Here is an 18810-nt window from a genome sequence, read left to right on the forward strand (position 1 = left end):
TTGCTCCACATTCACCTCTGTCATGATAGTGAGGCCTCCCCAGTCATGAGTCAATTAAACCTCTTTCCTTTATAAATTACCCAGTCTCAGCTATGTCTTTATTAGCAGTATGAGAACAGACTAATACAACCCTGTTCTGTGCTCTTTTCTTTCCACTGTCTGCCTCTCCTCCATGCCCTCATTCATTCCTAGGTTTTCAACGATCAGTCAGATACTGATGATGTCATCATGGCTTTTATAGTCCAGGCCTCCATAGTCCAGGCCTCCATACACAATGGTCTAGTCTATAGCTCTCTTAAAGACATTTCCTTTCACCCATTGCCTCTCCTGGAAAAAGAAAGCCCTTGCTATAATTCTGTAACATTCTAAATAAATAAAATATCCAAGGAAGTATGAAGTAACTTGAAATGAAATTTAATTGCTGCTGGGATATTAAATATTCAATAGGAAATCAATTATTTAATTAGTTGACTGGCATTTTGAATCAGGTCATCTTCACATGCGAGTTTCTCTAAACCATATTCTCTGAGCACATTGGAATTCCACGTTTTCCAACATTCCCAAGAAAGGGAGAAATTTGTTGCACAAGCCCGCTGGTGCCAGGTGTGAGAGGTATGAGGAACAGCCTTAGTGACCCGAAGCCTGCAGTGAGAAATGTGCTCATTGGGCCCAACCTCTCTACCACCCAAGACAGGATGCTTATTTATGGAGCAGAGAGTTTCCTACAAGGTCCTTGAAAAAGGCAAATTCAAGCTAGACTTCAAATATCTAGGTCACTTTTTTTTCCTAAGAAAAAGAAGTGAATGACAGAGCACAAAGTAGTCAAGTAGGAATAAAGGAAAGGCTACAATCTGCATGAATATAAAAAATTGACAGGACAAGCTATTTATAGTGTTCAGGTGTGAGCAGAATCACCAAGAGCATAGCCAAGGCTTCAATACTTAGGTTGCTTTAATATGTGCTTTGTTCGTTTATAACTAGAGTAAAAAGCATCAGAGAATGGGAATGACCATAAAATTTACCTCAAAGATTTTAAGATAATTATTTTTAGGTGTAAATAATTAGGGAAGAGAATAGTAAAAATCAAATGACATACATACATTATAAAAGCCAGATAATATTTTCAAATATCCATTTCAGCATATACACATGACTAATGCTACAGTACATACAAGAAAAGCAGGTATCTTAATATTCTAGCACAGATAATGGGCCAGGTGTGGTGGCTCATGCCTGTAATCCCAACACTTTGGGAGGCCGAGGTGGGTGGATCACCTGTGGTCGGGAGTTCATGTGCATATAGATTAAGGTAAAAGAACACGTATATGCTAACATGTTCATGTTAACAAGTCCACCCTCTTCTAAAGTTTGAGGCCAACTTTGTTTACTTATCTAACCAGTAAACAAGTTAGAAAGGTAAAGCAACTCATCTCACATAATTGTACTTTTTTCTAGCAATGTAATTGAAAAGAAAATATTTTTTGCTATCATAAAACACAAGTTTTATCTTTTAAGAGAAAAATTTCCATTTTCCTTAAGAAAATAAACCAAGAGCCTCCAAAGTTGTCACTGGAAAGTCAGCTAGGTCTCTGAAAGCCTTATTCAAGACTCCAAATTCATCTTCCCCTTTAGGTAGCTCACTAATGATGGTTTCAAAAGAGAGAATACTGAGTGAGGCTCTGAATTTAATACTCTCTGAATTTAATACTCTGGTTTAAGCAAAGGTAAATATCCCTTTTCTTAAATTCTCAGAGCACAGTCAAGGCAAGGCTGAAATCTTTAAATGCAAGATAACCAAATATTTGGACATAATACAAAGGAAGTAAACATAGAATGTCACAGAACTGAATCATCTGGCATACAGTTTACCTGTTTTCAGTTTAAAGTTCAGCACATGACTGCCTCCTATTCAGCTCTAACCTGCCCCAAATGCCCAATTATATCTAGCAACTTAAATATCCAAACCCAAGAAATGTATGAGACAGAGCACGAAGTCCCTTTTGCTATCTAGTTAACTCCCACTTTCAGGGTTCAAGTTCATGGCTGCAACTTTTTCTCAGATGATTGACCCTGAGAATGTCTAGCTACTTCAGGAAGGCTCTACCTACTTATGATGACAGGGCTTTAATCTACTGAATCGGGTATTTTCCTAACAAAGCACAGTGAGCTGCAGCAGAAGAGGCTGGTCTGTTACAACTTTAGATGACATTCAAATCAAGGAATGTTTATGTTTTGCAAGAGATATTTAATAAGGAAACCAGAATAAATTTAAATACAAGAAGTGTAATTTACATCTCACAGTGAATCCTGACTTTCATTACATTTAACTTTAAAACTAAGCAGACAAATTAAAAGTAAATATAGCACCATATTGTCAGTGTATTAATGAAATGCCTATGCTTTGAAAAATAAACACAGATAAAGAGTCAGAACAATTTTTAATCAAAGATAAATATAGATGCTCCTCAACTTACAATGGGGTTACGTCCCAGTAACCTACTGTAAAATATTGTAAGTCAAAAATCCATTTAATACACCTAACCAACTAATCATCTTACCTTAGCCCAGTCTACCTTAAACACGTTCATAACACATATTAGCCTACAGTTGGGCAAAACTAACACAAAGCCTATTTTATAATGAAGTGTTGAATATCTTATACAATTTATTGAATATTGTACTTAAAGTAAAAAAACAGGATGGTTGTATGGGCAGTCTGAATGTGTACTGCTTTCACACCATTGTAAAGTTGAGTAATAGTAAGCCAAACCATTCTAAGTCAGGAATCATCTGTACATAAAAATTGTTCATTCCATTACCTACAAATAGTCTAAGTGTTTGCTGTGGTCTAAATGTCTGCATTCCCCCAAAATTAGTATGTTGAAACCTAATCTTCAATGCAATTACTATTAGGAAGTGATTAGGTTATGACGGCTATCCCACAGGAATGGGATTAGTGTCTTTGTAAGAAAGGCTCAAGGGAGATTGTTCTTCCCTTCTGCCATGTGAGGATGCAGGAAGTAGGCACCATCTTTGAAGCAGAGAGCAAGCCCTCACCAGACACTGAATTTGCTGGTGCACTGATCTTGGACTTTTCAGCCTCCAGGAACATGAGAAATTAATAAATACCCAGTCTAAGGAATTTTGTTATAGCAGCCTGAATGGGCTAAAATATGTTCTAGTTTCAGGAGGGTATTAATTTCTTGAAAGTACTTATATGTTTCATAAGAGTATTAATTTTTTAAAAGTTCTAAGCTAAGCTACAGTAAAAGTAGGCAGGCATTGCTAGCAAAAATGTTTACAGCATCCTGATTATCACTTCATATAATATACAATAATTTATTTCTTTGAAACACCAGGACATTTTTAGATTGTTCCTTGGTAAAACAAATTAAGAATGTTAAAAAGGTATTTTGGTTATATGTCAACTCAAAATGAAATTTAATGTCCCATGAGATTATCAACAAATGTTCCTTGAAAAATTAGATGTCTACAGGCTTAAGCATGAAGTTCGTCCCCTACCTCACAACATCTACTAAATTAAGTCAAAATAGATCACAGACCTACATAAGGGCTAAAACTCTCAGAGAAAAACTTAGGACCAAATCTTTATGATATTGGGTTAGGAAATGATTTCTTAGGTATTATACCAACTATGTAAGTGACAAAAGAATAAACACATAAACTGGACTTCAACAAAATTAAAAACTTTGTGCTTTGGAGGACACCAAGAAGAAAGTGAAAATAAAATCCACAGAAAGGGATAAAATACTTCTAAATCATATACTTGATAAGAAACTTTTATCCAGAATACAAAAAGAGCTCTTACAACTCAAAAATAAAAAGACAACCATATTAAAAAAGGGCAAATAATTTGAGTAGACATTTCTCCAAAGAAGATATACAATTGGTCCGTAATCACCTAAAAGGTGCTCAACATTATTAGTCACTAAGGAAATGCAAATCAAATCCACAATGACATACTTCACATCCACCAAAATGACTACAATCAAAAACACAGATCATAATAAGTGTTGACAAAGATATGGAGAAATTAGAACCCTCATACATTGCTAGAGTGAATGTAAAATGTGCAGCTGTTTTGATAAACATTTGGTGGTCACTCAAAAGGTTAAACATAGATTGTCATCTGACCTAGTAATTCTATTGCTAGTTACATGCCCAAGAGAACTGAAACATATGTCCATGTAAAAGTATATACATAAATGTTCATAGCTGCATTATTTATAGTAGCAAAATAATGAAAGCAACCCAAATGTGTATCAACTGAAGAATGAATTTAAAAAATGGGTATATCCACATGGTAGAATACTATACAATCATGAAACAAAATGAAATATTGATACGTGCTTGAACCTTGAAAACACTATTCTAAATAAAAGAAGCCACATATTGAATGATTCCATTCATATGAAATATCTAGAACAAGCAAATTCATAAGACATAGAAAGCATATCAGTGGTTGCCAGGGGATAGGGGATGGGGAAATAGAGAGTTACTGCTAATAGGTTATAGGATTTCTTTTTTAAGTTGATGAAAACATTCTAGAATTGAATAATGGTAATGGTTGCACAACTATGTGAATATACTAAAAACTATTGAATTGTATACTTTTAAAAGGGTAAATTATATGGTATATGAATTATATTTCAGTAAAGCTGTTATAAAAGTGAGATTTGTAACTCATAATCTGGGTTTAAGAAATGCAATTACAATTATAATTGAATTGTTATCACAAATTATTTTAGATTTTTTATATAACAAAAAAGTTATTTAAAGTTGTTTTATTATTCATGAGACAAATATGTTAATTTGTGGTCAAGTAAGCATATTTAAAAGAAAAAATGCACAAAGGCCCTAAAGGCATTGTCAATCAGCTTTGTTGGACAATAAACCAATTTCTAGTTATAACTTACTTTACAGAAGTAATAACTATTACTATTTTCATTATATTACTATCTTTTCAACTTACAAATGTACCCAACTTATGAAATGCTATCTAAGGACAGCCGTGTACTCTTCATTCTGTTTGGAAATATTCTAGTCCAAATCTATTCCTAATCTAGTCCAATGAGTAGAATCTCCTGCCATGACTGGCAGTGACAAGGAGAGAAAGGGAATGGGAGAAAAAGGGGGAATGAGGATAGATCCGTTTAATCCTCCACCTCTATCAATCACTGCTTTAGCTCCAGGATTGACCATCCCCAGCAACTCTTCATCTTTATCCAACTTTCCAGTGCCCTCTAATCCCCTTGGAAAGCTTAAGATCCTGTCTGATTCATGTATTACCCACGGGGCCAAGCACACTGCCCTTCATGTAGAAGGAATTCAGGAAGGGTTGGGTGTTGAATCAACTATCTGAAATAGGATATCACACATTAAAAATGTTACAAAAAAATTTAGTATCTTTTTTTAAAAGGAGACCAACTGTCATATGTTAAAATCTAATATCAGTTCAATCATGGTGTCCCATCACTCACATGCCATGATCAGATGCAAGATGTTATTCAAGTAACTTGTTAATAATAAAAAAAGTTTCAGTGTTTTTCAATGTTTGTTTTTTCTATAATCAAAATATATTCAAAACGATTTTTCTAGTAGCGTTTTTGTTTCCTGATTTATAATATTATTTTTTTAGATGTAGCGAAAAAGGGAAGTTAAAACTTGTGGGCAGGAAAAAATATTTATAAAAGTTCATTAAACATGAGACTATTATCTATCATGTGTGGCAAATAAAAAAAAATGGCTGCAAACCTGTCTCTTGTATTACATGATAAAGAACTACTAGAGGTATATTTGGGAGATACAAAGGATAAATATTCTTGATAAGGCAAAACTCCCAGATTTCACATATCATTAGGTCTACTGGAAGGCAAATCAACTCAAATTCCTATCCCTCATTTATCTATACTTGTCATTCTTGGTACTCACCACACTCTCTCATGCCCCTAAAAATGTTTAAGGTTTACTGTTTTCTCTTTCTTGAACAATTACCTTGTGCCTTTCCTACCTGACTTAATCTTCAATCATTCTTTGTGACTCAGTCAAAATGTTACGCCCCGCAGGAAGCCTGCCATGCCCTCCTCTTGAGCCCTATAGCATCAGAGCCACAAAAATGAAAGATTACTCTATATTATGGTACCCTACAATATTAATCAGAAAAAAAATGTTAAATGTTACCCTTACAGATACACGCCACAGTCTACATATTTTGTTTACTGCTTTATTAAACCATTGCTTCTGATCAACTTGGAGATCAGCTCTCAAAGTGATCACAAGTTGATTAATTTTAAGGAAGTCTTAGAATCAAAGCCTTTGAATCTCCTCCCTGCTTACAAAGTATCTAAAGGAAAACTAAAAACAAACAAACAAAATAAACAAAAAATAATGCAGGACAGCACCTAAACCAGAGATTTTCACCTTTTGTTCTTTTAGATAAAAGATTAATAAGGAGATATGAAAGAGTCACAGCAGTCCTTAAGGGATTATAAGGTAAAAGTATTGGCAACTATTGTCAAGTATGTCTAACCACATACAATAGAAATCAATTATATAGGATAAGTTAAAACTCCTGCAATAACCATATGGAGACAACAGCCAACAGAATTATTCAGAACGTTTTTTGTTTCCTCCCTGTGAAGTTCTGAATGGCCTAAAGACCTATTGACTACATATTTTTTCTTTTGCATCTTATTTTCTGCCTTTCATCTAATACCTGCTAGTATACAGAAAAATCATGGTATCAGACAACCCTGAACCTATAGAAGAACCTATACTGTGACTTAAATATACCACATGTCTGAAGATTCCAACTCTTACTTCTAAGTTGTCTATGTGGCTTACTTACCTGTGAGAAGAAGTAAGTAATAGCTGGTTATACCATACCAATAAATAAATACCAATAACCAAGATGCCCGATTAGCAAACCTGATACAGGAAACAGACATGCTTAAAAATGTCTTGTTCTGCAATGACATCAGATTCTGTAGATCTCAGCATTTAAATTTTAATTTAAAATAATCTCAACAAAAGCTACTTGAAAGCCATGAAATGAATTGATGTGGATATGAAATATCATTTTTTATTTTCAAAATCACAAATTTAAAATGCAAAAAGTTATTTTTGTACTGAATCCACTTCTGAGCTATTTATTACTGTTTTCAAATTACTATTAATATCAATCCTTTCTGAGTAGCTCTCTTGGGTGAAAGATTCTAATGGCCAACAGATGGGGTAAGTGCACAAACACTTAGAATTTTGTCCCAAGCTAAATGTCTGGCATACATGCACACCCTTAAATACATTCAACTTGCTTTGTATTTGCCTTTAAAATTGGGAAAACTCAAATACAATTTAACTGTAACGTACTATGTTAAAGCAGTATTTCTCTATTTAGCAGCTTAAAATACAGGCATTTTGCCATAATGTAATACATCATTTAGGAAAACAAAACAATGTGTATTACCTGAACGTCACTTTTATACAATTTTTGAAGTTCCTTGAACTTACACTGGCATATTTATTAACACTATTAACTATTATTTTCCTTAATTTTCTTGTAATTCTAAAGGGGAGAGAGATAAGAATAGCTCCCAAAAAAATATACAGTAATTTTTTTTTTTTTTTAAACAGGGGCTTGCTCTGTGCAGTGGAGCAATCTCAGCTCACTGCAACCTCCACCTCCTGGGTTCAAGCGATTCTCCTGCCTCAGCCCCCCAAGTGGCTGGAATTATAGGTGTGCACCACAAAGCAAGGCTAATTTTTATATCTTTAGAAGAGACAGGGTTTTGCCTTGTTGGCCAGGCTGGTCTCGAACTCCTGACGTCAAGTTATCTGCCCACCTCAGCCTCCCAAAGTGCTGGGATTATAAGCATGAGTCATTGTGCCTGGCCCCTACAATAATATTTAAAAGTATTTCTACCAATTATAAATTTAAAGGCTACATAAAAAATGGCCAAAGATTTGTCTTACATTAAAACTGTAACACTAAAAGGAAAAAGCATAGTTAGGCAAAAACTGTTATCAAGATACGCAGACATAATGCCTCCTTCAGGTTTCAATAATAAAAAAGTGAGACACAGAGGGAACTGAATGACCCTAACTTCCTCTCCTCAGGCTCTCACAAATACAAGTTAGTTGGCACCAGAGAGGCTGGGTAGGAAATTGTGCACATTTCCATATGACACAGATTGGTTCGTGACTCTGAAGTGGCACCTTTACAGGGAAAGGGTGTACATTTTACTTTTTCATTCAGTTATGTTCATACAAAATTCAAACCTTGTATTTAATGCTTCAGGATTTAGTACTGTGCAGCTGTCTATTGCATTCACACTCAATGCAAAAAGTTTGATTAAATCACTACTCGCTCACCCACAAAAATGACAGAATTCGGGTTTGTGCTGCCAATTTGCTCCCACCACAGTATGTCTACTACTGCTATCACCACCTAAAATGGACCCCTTCCCCTTCTTCTATGAATCACGCTTGTGGCCCTATAAATACTAGTCTTATAAACCATGATTTCTAATAAGGATTCTAGTTCTAAATCAAAGAAATTGCAACTGCTGAGAATAAGGCATTATTAGTTACATTTTTATAAAGTTTGGATAGCCATTAATAATTTAGTTGCTCTTATTTTCACAAAAGTTACCTTCCTTAAAATATCACTTTATAAATTTTGTGTCATTCTTAAGCATTCAAACATCCAGGAGACAGATACTGACCCCTTGAAACACAATTCAAATTTTATAACAGAAAAGAATACGAAAGCAAAAATTATTTCTAAAAGCTGTGCTTTCAGCCAACTGTTCCTTAATGCATATCTCCTCTAGGCAATGATCACAAAGGTTACTAAAACATATGATCAATACTACAGCCACAGCAGCATGCTGGAATTCTTACAGAAAAAATTATGGGCCAAACTGGTAAAAAAAAAAAAAAAAAAAAAAATTCTTTATATCCAAATAGCCTATGACATTTTTAGTCTTTCTTAGTTGCAGTGCTATGCTAGAAAACATCATGTTTTATTTTTTTTTAAACTTTTATTTTAGGTTCAGGGGTACATGTGCAGGTTTGTTATGTAGGTAAATAGTGTGTATCACAGGGGTTGGGTGTACAGATTATTTTCTCATCCAAGTAATAAGCATAGTACCCCATAGGTAGTTTTTTTTGTTTGGTTTTTTTTGGGGGGATTGGGTTTTTTTGAGATGGAATCTCGCTCTGTTGCCAGGCTGGAGTGCAGTGGTGCAATCTCAGCTCACTGCAACCTCTGCCTCCCAGGTTCAAGCGATTATCCTGCCTCAGCCTCCTGAGTAGCTGGGACTAGTCGCACGCCACCATGCCTGGCTAATTTTTGTGTTTTTAGTACAGACGAATTTTCACCACGTTGGCCAGGATGGTCTCGATCTCTTGACCTCATGATCCACATGCCTCAGCCTCTCAAAGTGCTGGGATTACAGGCGTGAGCCACCGCACCTGACCCATAGGTAGTGTTTTGATCCTCAGATCCTCATCCTCCTCCCTTTCTCCACCCTCAAGTAGTCCCTGGGGTCTGTTGTTCCCTTCTTTGTGTCCATGTGTACTCAATGTAGAACACATCATTTCACAGGGAAATAAAATGCTAAGAAGAGTATGTCAGTACTACAAAGTCGTTCAGTACATCTTGAAGAAAGTAGTTAATGCCATTCTCCCCTTATTTAGAAAGCTAGTAGCATCATCAGGGCTAGCAAAGTAACTTTAAATTACACAAGAAAATTAAAAGTGCAAAGTGGGCTCAAATTGTACAGAAAGATGTATAATGTATGCTCAGACAACTATCAACTACATGTAACAACAACATAAATGTAGCTGCTAACTACATTTCCTATCTCATATTCTCAACAAACCATCTATGACTTCCAAGATTCAATGGAGGCCACTTTCCCATGAGGTACCACAGTGACCACAGTGACTCCCATGTCTCTCATTTACACCTTCTGTTTCACCCATCCTTCCAGGTTCCAAGAGAGCAATGCCCTTCCTGGCCCACAATTTCTCAACATATGCCTTCAATTCATCCCTTCCTAATTACTGAGCAATTTCTCTCCTGCTTATATTACATACCCAGAACCATCCCTTCATACAAGCTCCTGTTTCCCATTTCGAACTACCAGAAAAACATTTTCATTTTATTGCTTTCTTAATATAAAAATCCCTCCTTCCTCCTCATACTGCCCCTCCCCACAATCAGTTACACACCCCAATAATTGAGCAATTCTCAATCATGTCATTTCTCTTTTTGGAAAAGTTCCCTAGTTCACTAATTTTCACCACATCCCAGCTAACTCCTCTACAAAGCTTTTGGACTCCAAAATATGATTTCACTAATCCTCTAAAATACGATTCCATTAAGTTTCCACAAATCCCCAATCATGTACCTTTCACTCTATCCATAAATAAGCCGAGCCTTTGACTTTCATTCACATTACTCCTCTTGCCAAGAATATGCTTATCTCTCCTACCAATGGAAACACACATTCAAGAGTCAACTTAGGTCATGCTTCTCTAAAAGATTTCCCCCTCTTCCCCTTCTTCTCCTTCTTCCCCTTTCATCCTAGATGAGTCTTCTAGCAGAATTCTCTCTCATATCTAGTATTCTCCATACATGTAGTTTTATTATTTATGGGTCAAAGACCAAACCATTATAGAATGTTTTAAATCTCCCCCAGTAACTAACATATAATATTAACACATATCACATATTAATGACTTAATAAATGCAGATGTTTATCATATAGGATTGTATACTATCTTCTCAAAACTTCATGATCGATTTTAAGATAATTTCCAAATAACAGTTATTTTTCTAAAGAGTAATACATCAATAGAGCAGTAATCATGGCAGTACAAAGAGAAATAGAAAAGAAAGAAAGAGTTGCCTTGCAGAAATAGATTTAAATGAGAATTTTCTAATGGCATTTCTGCATGTCTTCTAAGAGCTTTTGTACCAGACTGTCTTTGCAAAAATCTTTGCATAACAAACCACCTTGTCATCTAGAGATGGTGCCTCCCTCCAGGTTAAGGACAGATTTGTTTCCTGACCAGGATAATAAGATAACACCTCCCTGCAGAGAAAGATTAGGCAGCTTTGCCAGAAGCCCCTTAAAAGATTGAGAATTTCCTGATATGGCCACATATCAGACCACTGAGCGATGACACAAATCCGCTGTGAGCAAGCATCCATCTGGGACACTCAGCATTGCCCCTGAAAGGATTTGGGGACGTATGGGGAACTCACAAACACATGAAGCTCATGCTGTCTGCTATGCTCTGAGTAAAAAATCCCCTGTCTCTGACCCAGGAGTCCGCTGTCTTCTGCCAGCATCATGTAACTGCAGCAGACTAGCAAACTGGGTAAACTGTGAGACCCTTGGTAGTTCCTGAAATTTTTAGATGTTAGGAGTTTCCAGTTCACAAAATAAAATAGAAGCTACCACGTTGAATTCTCCATGTCTAACAAGCAATGTCATATCCCCAAAACAATATGTTGAGTGAAAAAGACAAACTCAAAAGTGTGAAGACTTCATGATTTAATGATATAAAATTCTACTATAGGTATATTTGCATAACAAATATAACCCAAACTAAGTGGAGACAAATCAGAATGGTGGTTGCTTCTCAGAGGGGAGATGGGTAGGAACTGAACGGAAATAAGAAAAAATTTGGGGGAGGTGATAGGAATATTCCATATCTTGACTAGGGTAGTGGTTACAATGATGCACACAACTGTTAGAATACATCAAGTCATAAATACTGTGCATTTTAATGTATATAAATTATATCTCAATAAGAAAGCATTAAAAATTCTAGGTAGCTAAACAGTGAATAGATCACAGTCTCTTTTAGTTTCAGGACAGAATAATTCACAAAAACATTAGGAGAAATACTGATCACTTTCACAAGCATTCTGTTCAACATCCTTTCTAGAGTGGTAGCTGCAATTCAGGGATTTAAGAGTATGTATTCTGGAGTCAGATTACTTGGTTTTATACTCAGATCTTTCAGTTACTAACTAGGTACTCTCCATCAACTTCCTTAATCTTTTCACGCTTGGGCTTCACGATTTTTAACAGAAGTATAAAAGAATTTCCTATCTGTGATTTTAAAGATGAAATTAGATAGCATAGGTAGAGTGCCTAGTATATAAAAGCATTCTCTAAATATTAGTTGTTATCAACTAATAATAATACAGGATTCAAAATAATCCAGGACATTTCTGTTAAAGCAAAAGAGTAACATAATTTTTAAAATCTAGTAAGTATAATATATATTCATTAATGGGAAAACTAGGTGGGATATTTATAATGCCCTAAAAGTCATTTAATTATATAATCAAATAATGCAATACAGCCACATCACGGTTCTTGTACATGTTAATTTGAAGTACAGAAAGAAAAAATTTAAGTCAAATAAACATCACTTTGGGTAAACGTTTCAAGTTCAGACAGATGTTTCTCATTTACTCTCCGACAACCATTTTATTATTTTGGGTCTATTTTCCTAATGTAATGAACGTAAATCCAACTGAATACTAATCCTGATCTTGCCTGAAGAGTAAGTTGATGACAAAAGTTTTGAAAAACATTACTAAAAAATATGTAAAAGGACAAAATCTAGAATCGGATAGTACAAATACAGGGAGAAGGAGACAAAGGGAAGAAATATCAGTGCTGGAAAAGCACTTTGCTACAACAAAGGGCAAGGGGTCTGGGTTAGTATCCCCCATACAGAGGCACGTCTGCCACACATGTGCCAGAATGGCCTCAGCATTGTGCTCTTTAAAATTATTCCCAACATTTTAAAAGGAAACTAAAAAAGAGATAATACTAAGCAATAATGATGTAAAATTTTTATCCTGTATCAAATTTCTTAACTACATCATTAAAATATCTCTAACATTTAGTATTGATCTCATTAGAAGTATGTCCAATATTTAACAGTCATTATTATTTGTCTGAGATGTGAGGTATGTTCATTGTTATGTCAGTTGAAAAAATTTTTAAAGGTACAAGAACAAATAATCAAGTTAATGGAAAACATCAATTCTCAGTAAACAAATCAAGTCATTTAGCAATGAAGGAGGAAAGAGCATATTGTGTTACTGCTTTCAATGCGTCCCAACGATAAAATGCTAAGGCCAAATGATGGTTACAACGAAGTGTTTACATAGAAAACTGACTTAGGTCTCCTAGCAGACAGGGTCCTTTCTCTGCTTAAAAGTTACAACACCTGGTATACAGCAGTAATACCACTAAAGAAGATGAGTTTCAGACTACAAATAAGTGGCTGTTGAAACAAAAAGGACTACAATTATAAGATACTATTTTTCTTTTAGTAGTTAAGCCTTCTTATGTTCACATTTCTTATTTTTTAAAGTACAATGTTATACCATGTGCTCCACACAGGAAGTGGAAAGAAAAGATATTACAATCCCTCCCAAGCTACACCTTTAAGATGCAGCATTACAGATAAGGTTACCACACACTTTAGTGATCCACTATAATTGTGCAGACAACAAAATGTTACAGAAGGAAAAAAAAAGGCACTTTAAGTGCAACTACATTCATTCCTATCTAAAAAAGCAGGTGCGCACATTTACATATGTAAATTCAATAAAGTGCACACTTCCTTCTCTTTTCTTGCCAGACCTGAATAGTTAACCTGAAAACTTGGCTTTTAATTGCACTACTTGACTCCTCAAACTAAACAAAGTATTGTGTCCATAAAAACATCTGTTATTGACAAAGAATTGTATATAATCATTTTTTAAAAATCATTTTGGCTTATCTTTATTGTGAAACATTTTTTCCCAGTCCTAAGGATTTTCGGGTTTGAAATCAAAATGAACTTTTTATCCCACAGCAACTCTCCCAGAACTGTCCATTTAAATTTTAATCTACAAAGAGAAGTTTATCTAAGTCTCCTACTTGCTGTTAAAAGATACCTCGGCCCCTCAGCATAAACAGTCAGAAGACAGCCAACCATGTCTCAAGGAGATGGAAGTGTTCTGTTGGCAACCGGCCAGAAGACTAGCTCAACAGAACTGTCCAAATCAAAAACCTGTAATCAGAAAATTCCAGACTCCTCCTTCAACTTCCTTCCAAAATTCAAACTGGCCACTAAGACGGATGGACTTCACTTCCTCTCTAGTGCCTGTCACTGCCTTATTCTGGACCTCTCACCACTGTTCACTGCTCTTCCTCCCTGGTCTTTCCACCTTCAACCTTGCCCAACCCAGAGCTGTTTTCCACGCTGTGGTCATAATGGTTGTCTAAAGGGTAGATCCGATCATGTCACGGAAGAGCTCACGATCAGTGCCTCACTACCTTGCAACCCCACTCACTACCCGCCACTCCCTGCAAACACCCTCTATTTCTCAGTTGTACTTGATATTCTCGGTCTCCACCACAATCTTCGACGCCCCCAAAGCTTAAAGTATGCTTTTTTCTCTTCCTTGACAGCCTAACCAGTGCCTTTCCCACGTGGCTAACTCTTAGTCATTCTTCATGACTCAGTCTGAGTTTTATTCCCTCCAGAAACCTTTCCATGGCCCTCTTCCTCGGCCCTATAGCACCTTCGTCCACCTACACAGAACTGTTCACCACATCATAATTGATCCTGTCTTTTGTCTTTCCTGCCAATTCCTTGAAAGAACTCTTCCTCACCCTTCTCTCCAGCATCAACAGTTCAAATACAGTAGCACTTTTTAAGTGTTGGGGTTTTTTTGTTTTGTTTTGTTTTGTTTTGTTTTGAGATTGTAGTTACTGACAAAGTGATAAAAAGCATATGGACCTAAAATAAATACTTCATAAATTTCAGAGTTGTAATAAACTCTGAAAATAATCTTTTTCAACTTCTTAATTTACAAATGAGGTTTACAGAAAAGATTTAAGAGATTTTTCCCAATAGCATGGAGATGAGAGAAAGAAAAACTAGTGAAGACACACTCCCCTACCCCGAAAATCTTAAAACTCTCTAAGGAAAAGGTGTCTGGGGAATATAATGGATAAATGGAATGCCATCTATTTCAGCACCAACCACACAATTCTATGAAGCGCATGAGGAGTTCTTCCTAGTGTCACCAGTAAAATATGTGTTTCTTCACCCAAGGCTCCAAAGCTTCTACCTGTGTTTGTGCCTACAATTCCAAAACTGGCTCTTGGAGCAGTCGCTTCCTCCACTGGGAAGGAGTTGCCACACCTGTAAAAGGAACAGGTAGTTCGTGATCGCTAAGGTCACCCTCTCTCTCTGATAGTCTCTGAATTTAGAGTACAATCTAAATATATAGCCAACATAGTCCGGGAGAGATACAGGGAAGGGGTGAGGGAAGTTCACTTACAATCAGGACTGGGTGTGAACGTCATAGGAACCTAGAATATTACAGCTGGGGCTGATCTGGGATTATTCTAATCAATATCCGTCTTATAGTAGCCGAGGAGACTGAAGCCCAGAAAACTTCAGGACCTGCCCAGGGTCTCCCAGTACCTAGCGGGGAAGCTGAGACCAGAATTCGGCTCGTTCTCTCCCAGTCCTGAGCTTGGGCAGCATCACCAGCAACGCCAGCTCCTTTCCCTTTCCTACAGATCGGTCTCGAGTCCAGAGATAGCGGTCGCTAGCTCAAGGCGAGACCGGGCGGGCCGAGGCAGCCACCTGTGGCTTTCCCATCCCTCAGGTCCAGCAGTGCACACGGAGTGCCCTCGCGTCAACGCCTGGGGAGTGACAGGCAAACGCGCGCCCCGCGGGCGACAGAGCTGGCCGCTCACTGCCCGGTCCCCGGCCACCATGGAAGAGCTACCATCTCGACCCGACCGTGAGCCCTAGCCCCGACCCGCGCGCCAAGTTGCACCTGCGGGTCGGCTTCCGGCAGCCATGGTTTCCATAGCAACAACAGCACCGGATGCCGGGTCCCAGAGACGCCCTAGGGTCAGAGGTCATCTCCGTGGCAACGGAAACTTCCCGCGCTACGGCGGCTCCAACGGGCCGCTTCCGCCGCATTGCGTTGCGGAGCCCCCTGCGAGCCGAGGCTGGGAGTGCAGTGAGGGGCGGTCCCCGTGAGCAGAGGGCAGCGGCAGCAGGAGCGAGGACTGTGGGCCAACAGGTAAAGCCAGGAGGAAGCCCGTGCCTGGCCCGTTGGGCTCCCCACTCTTCAGAACCGAAGCAATCCAGACTCGGAACCCAGCTTCAGCTTCAGATTACCGAGGGGCTCCACGCCTGGAGACAGAGCTGCAGCGTGGGCCCACTCGAGGCTTTGCAGAAAACAAATAATGACACGCTTCTCTGGAAGCCCGGGGCCTGAGCCCATAGCCGTGGCTTCTGCCAAACTTTCTGGTCCCTGACACCAACTCCCCGCCTCTCAGCCCGAGGCCACAGCGGCCCAGCACCCTGCACCTTTTAAAGTGGCTCCAAAAAGGAGGAGGCCAAATACAGGGTGGTGGGCGCGAGTGCAGAGAGCTGCGAAGTTGGAAGATGACTGCTTTTCAAACTGCGAAAGAACAAAATACTAAGCGAGAAACTCCTTCCAAAGCAACTGTAACTCGAGGTTCTTTACAAATGAGAGTTCCAGTTACCATCTTCAGAGAAAGGAGCTCTCAAAAGAGGAACAGTTTATTCTTTGCAGAATGTCTTCCTGGTTAAGAAGAAAATTAAAGATTAAAAAAGAAAATGAAGGGTCTGGCAACTATGAACCTAATGGTGCCCTAACATTTGCTATTTTAAGGCCAAGAATGCCAGATGGGGAGAACGCCATGAGCTTTTGAGCTTGTGTATTTTACGAGAGGCTCGAGTGTGAACAGTAGACTACAGGCCTTGAGACTGAGAAGGAAGCTATAAAATGTGGGCCAAGGGAACGTCTGCAGGACCGGATTTCAGAGCACCCTATCGTGGCAGATAAAGAGCCACTAACAGCTTTTTTCTTTATTTAGTAGCCAAATTTTTGGCCCTTTGAGGAAGGAGTAAACAAAGCGAATTTAACCAAGTAAAATGTATAGTCCTGCCTGTTGTAGTCCCATAGTTCACTATCCTAGAGATACCTGCTTTTCACTATTAGTTTTATTAAAGTGTATTGAAAGCCTACCATGTGTCATGAACAGAATTTTTGTCAAGAGGCAATGACAAAGGCAGTGGTGCCCAGCAGTTGTTGAGTGACTTTCTTATATGATGTTACCAGATGAATCAAACAAGAACTTCACTCTTCCCTATAAAACATGTCTGCGACATTCCTCCTTTTTGCCTTCACGTTTAGGAAGTCCCTAAGAATCTCTCCTTTTGTTCCCTTCCCTTCATCATCTTACCTTTTACATTCTGACCAAAGTAAAAAAACAAATAGTGGCAACTAGAGAACTACACAGGGAAAGCATCAGGACATAGCCGGTCCTGATACGAAAGAGCTCTTGCATCTCTAGAGGTATCCGGGGAACTAATAAGTCTCCCTCAGAAAACTCCATGCCCTTCAGTACCCAGGTTCAACACATAACTAAACCTTGTACCTGGTACACAAGTCCTAAGGAAGACCACACAGACTGTGGCACTGAGCAGGCGGACATGTAAATAGCTGTTTCCCTGTCCCACAGTCCCTCCTGGAGGTAATACCGAGTTGGGCTCAAAGATTTTATTAAAAATATAGGCACAGTGCAATGACTTAACACTGAATAGAAGAGCTCCTGTTAGACTGTTCAAATATCCCAACTGTTTCCCCTTAAGGCAAAAGAAACTATTTTGAATAAATGCTTCCATTTTGAGACATCTACATGGTATTTATAGAAAGCATATGAGTCAATTTGAGTGAGGTATGATGCCAAAATGTGCAAAGGAGTGAAAACATTGGTTGTTGTCCTTGTTACCATATGTATAAAAACACTTCACAAAAGTCTCCAATGTTTGTGTTGCTAAAACATGGAAGACTGGGTTCGAACATTTTAAAGGAATGGTTCATTGTAGGAAATGTGAAGTATAGTATAGAATTAGCTTTAGCACCTTCAGAAAGCAATGCATCATTTGAACAAATTTTCTCAGTTATGGATGCTGTCTACAATTAGAACAAGTTGTACAGCCAAAGTCATCTTCATTGTTAAAACTAAGTTTAGATTATCATGCATTGAATTTTACACTTATTAACTGGGATATGCATTTCAAAAAAGAAAAATATACTCTCCCAACAAGGCAGTACTCGGGAGCCTACCTAAAATGCCATCCTTTGGTTCATGGAGTGGCACTGCTCTACAAAACCCATTTTGTTACCTCAGTAACTAAAGCTTCCTGGATGGAGTCCAAGGCCAACTCATACTACATTGAATCCCACTCTAAAGCCAAGCGTGTTAGAAGAAACTTACATCTGTTTGGTGTTCCAGTCATGCAGTCTGAATTTGATGTTTTCATTTGAAATATACTCAGTGTTTAGACATGCAGAGGTTGTGGCCCATTTGTGGCTCAACCGGCTCTACTGGAACCTAGGATGAGTTGGTAGGCTGAGAAGGAGGAGGAGTAAAAAGTGCTCACTCTTCTTCCCTCTCTTGGTATTTTCTCACTTCCAAACACCATGACAGCCCTAGATGTAAAGCAAGTAGCTTTTAAAAATAACGTCTATTTAAATGAGTAACAGTGGCATACCAGGTGTTTTGGCACCTAAAACAGCTTAGTGAAAGGTAAAAGCAGAGCTGAAAGGCAGCCAGACAAGTAGGAAATAGGACATAATCATTGGTCCCACCAAGCCCTGCGTGTTCCATCTCGAAGTTATATGACAGAGTGGGAGAATGA

General features: G+C 38.0%; 2 protein-coding genes across 2 annotated transcripts in view; one reads left to right on the forward strand and one right to left on the reverse strand.

Moving 5' to 3' along the window:
* The window catches only part of FGF14 (fibroblast growth factor 14), a 678189-nt gene that overhangs the window by 654310 nt on the left and 5069 nt on the right, over positions 1 to 18810 (reverse strand). The gene's annotated exons all lie outside the window — the stretch shown is intronic.
* Positions 15427 to 17131, forward strand: LOC126940650 (uncharacterized). Its single transcript, XM_050766695.1, has one exon. It carries the CDS (start codon positions 15956 to 15958, stop codon positions 16352 to 16354), a length of 399 nt encoding a protein of 132 aa, XP_050622652.1. The 5' UTR covers positions 15427 to 15955; the 3' UTR covers positions 16355 to 17131.

Source organism: Macaca thibetana, chromosome 17 (assembly GCF_024542745.1).
Source record: "Macaca thibetana thibetana isolate TM-01 chromosome 17, ASM2454274v1, whole genome shotgun sequence".
Lineage (NCBI taxonomy): Eukaryota > Metazoa > Chordata > Mammalia > Primates > Cercopithecidae > Macaca > Macaca thibetana.

Bases quoted from the DNA above. Each gene is read 5' to 3' on its own strand.
- LOC126940650 (XM_050766695.1), top strand. From the start codon at position 15,956: ATGCCGGGTCCCAGAGACGCCCTAGGGTCAGAGGTCATCTCCGTGGCA.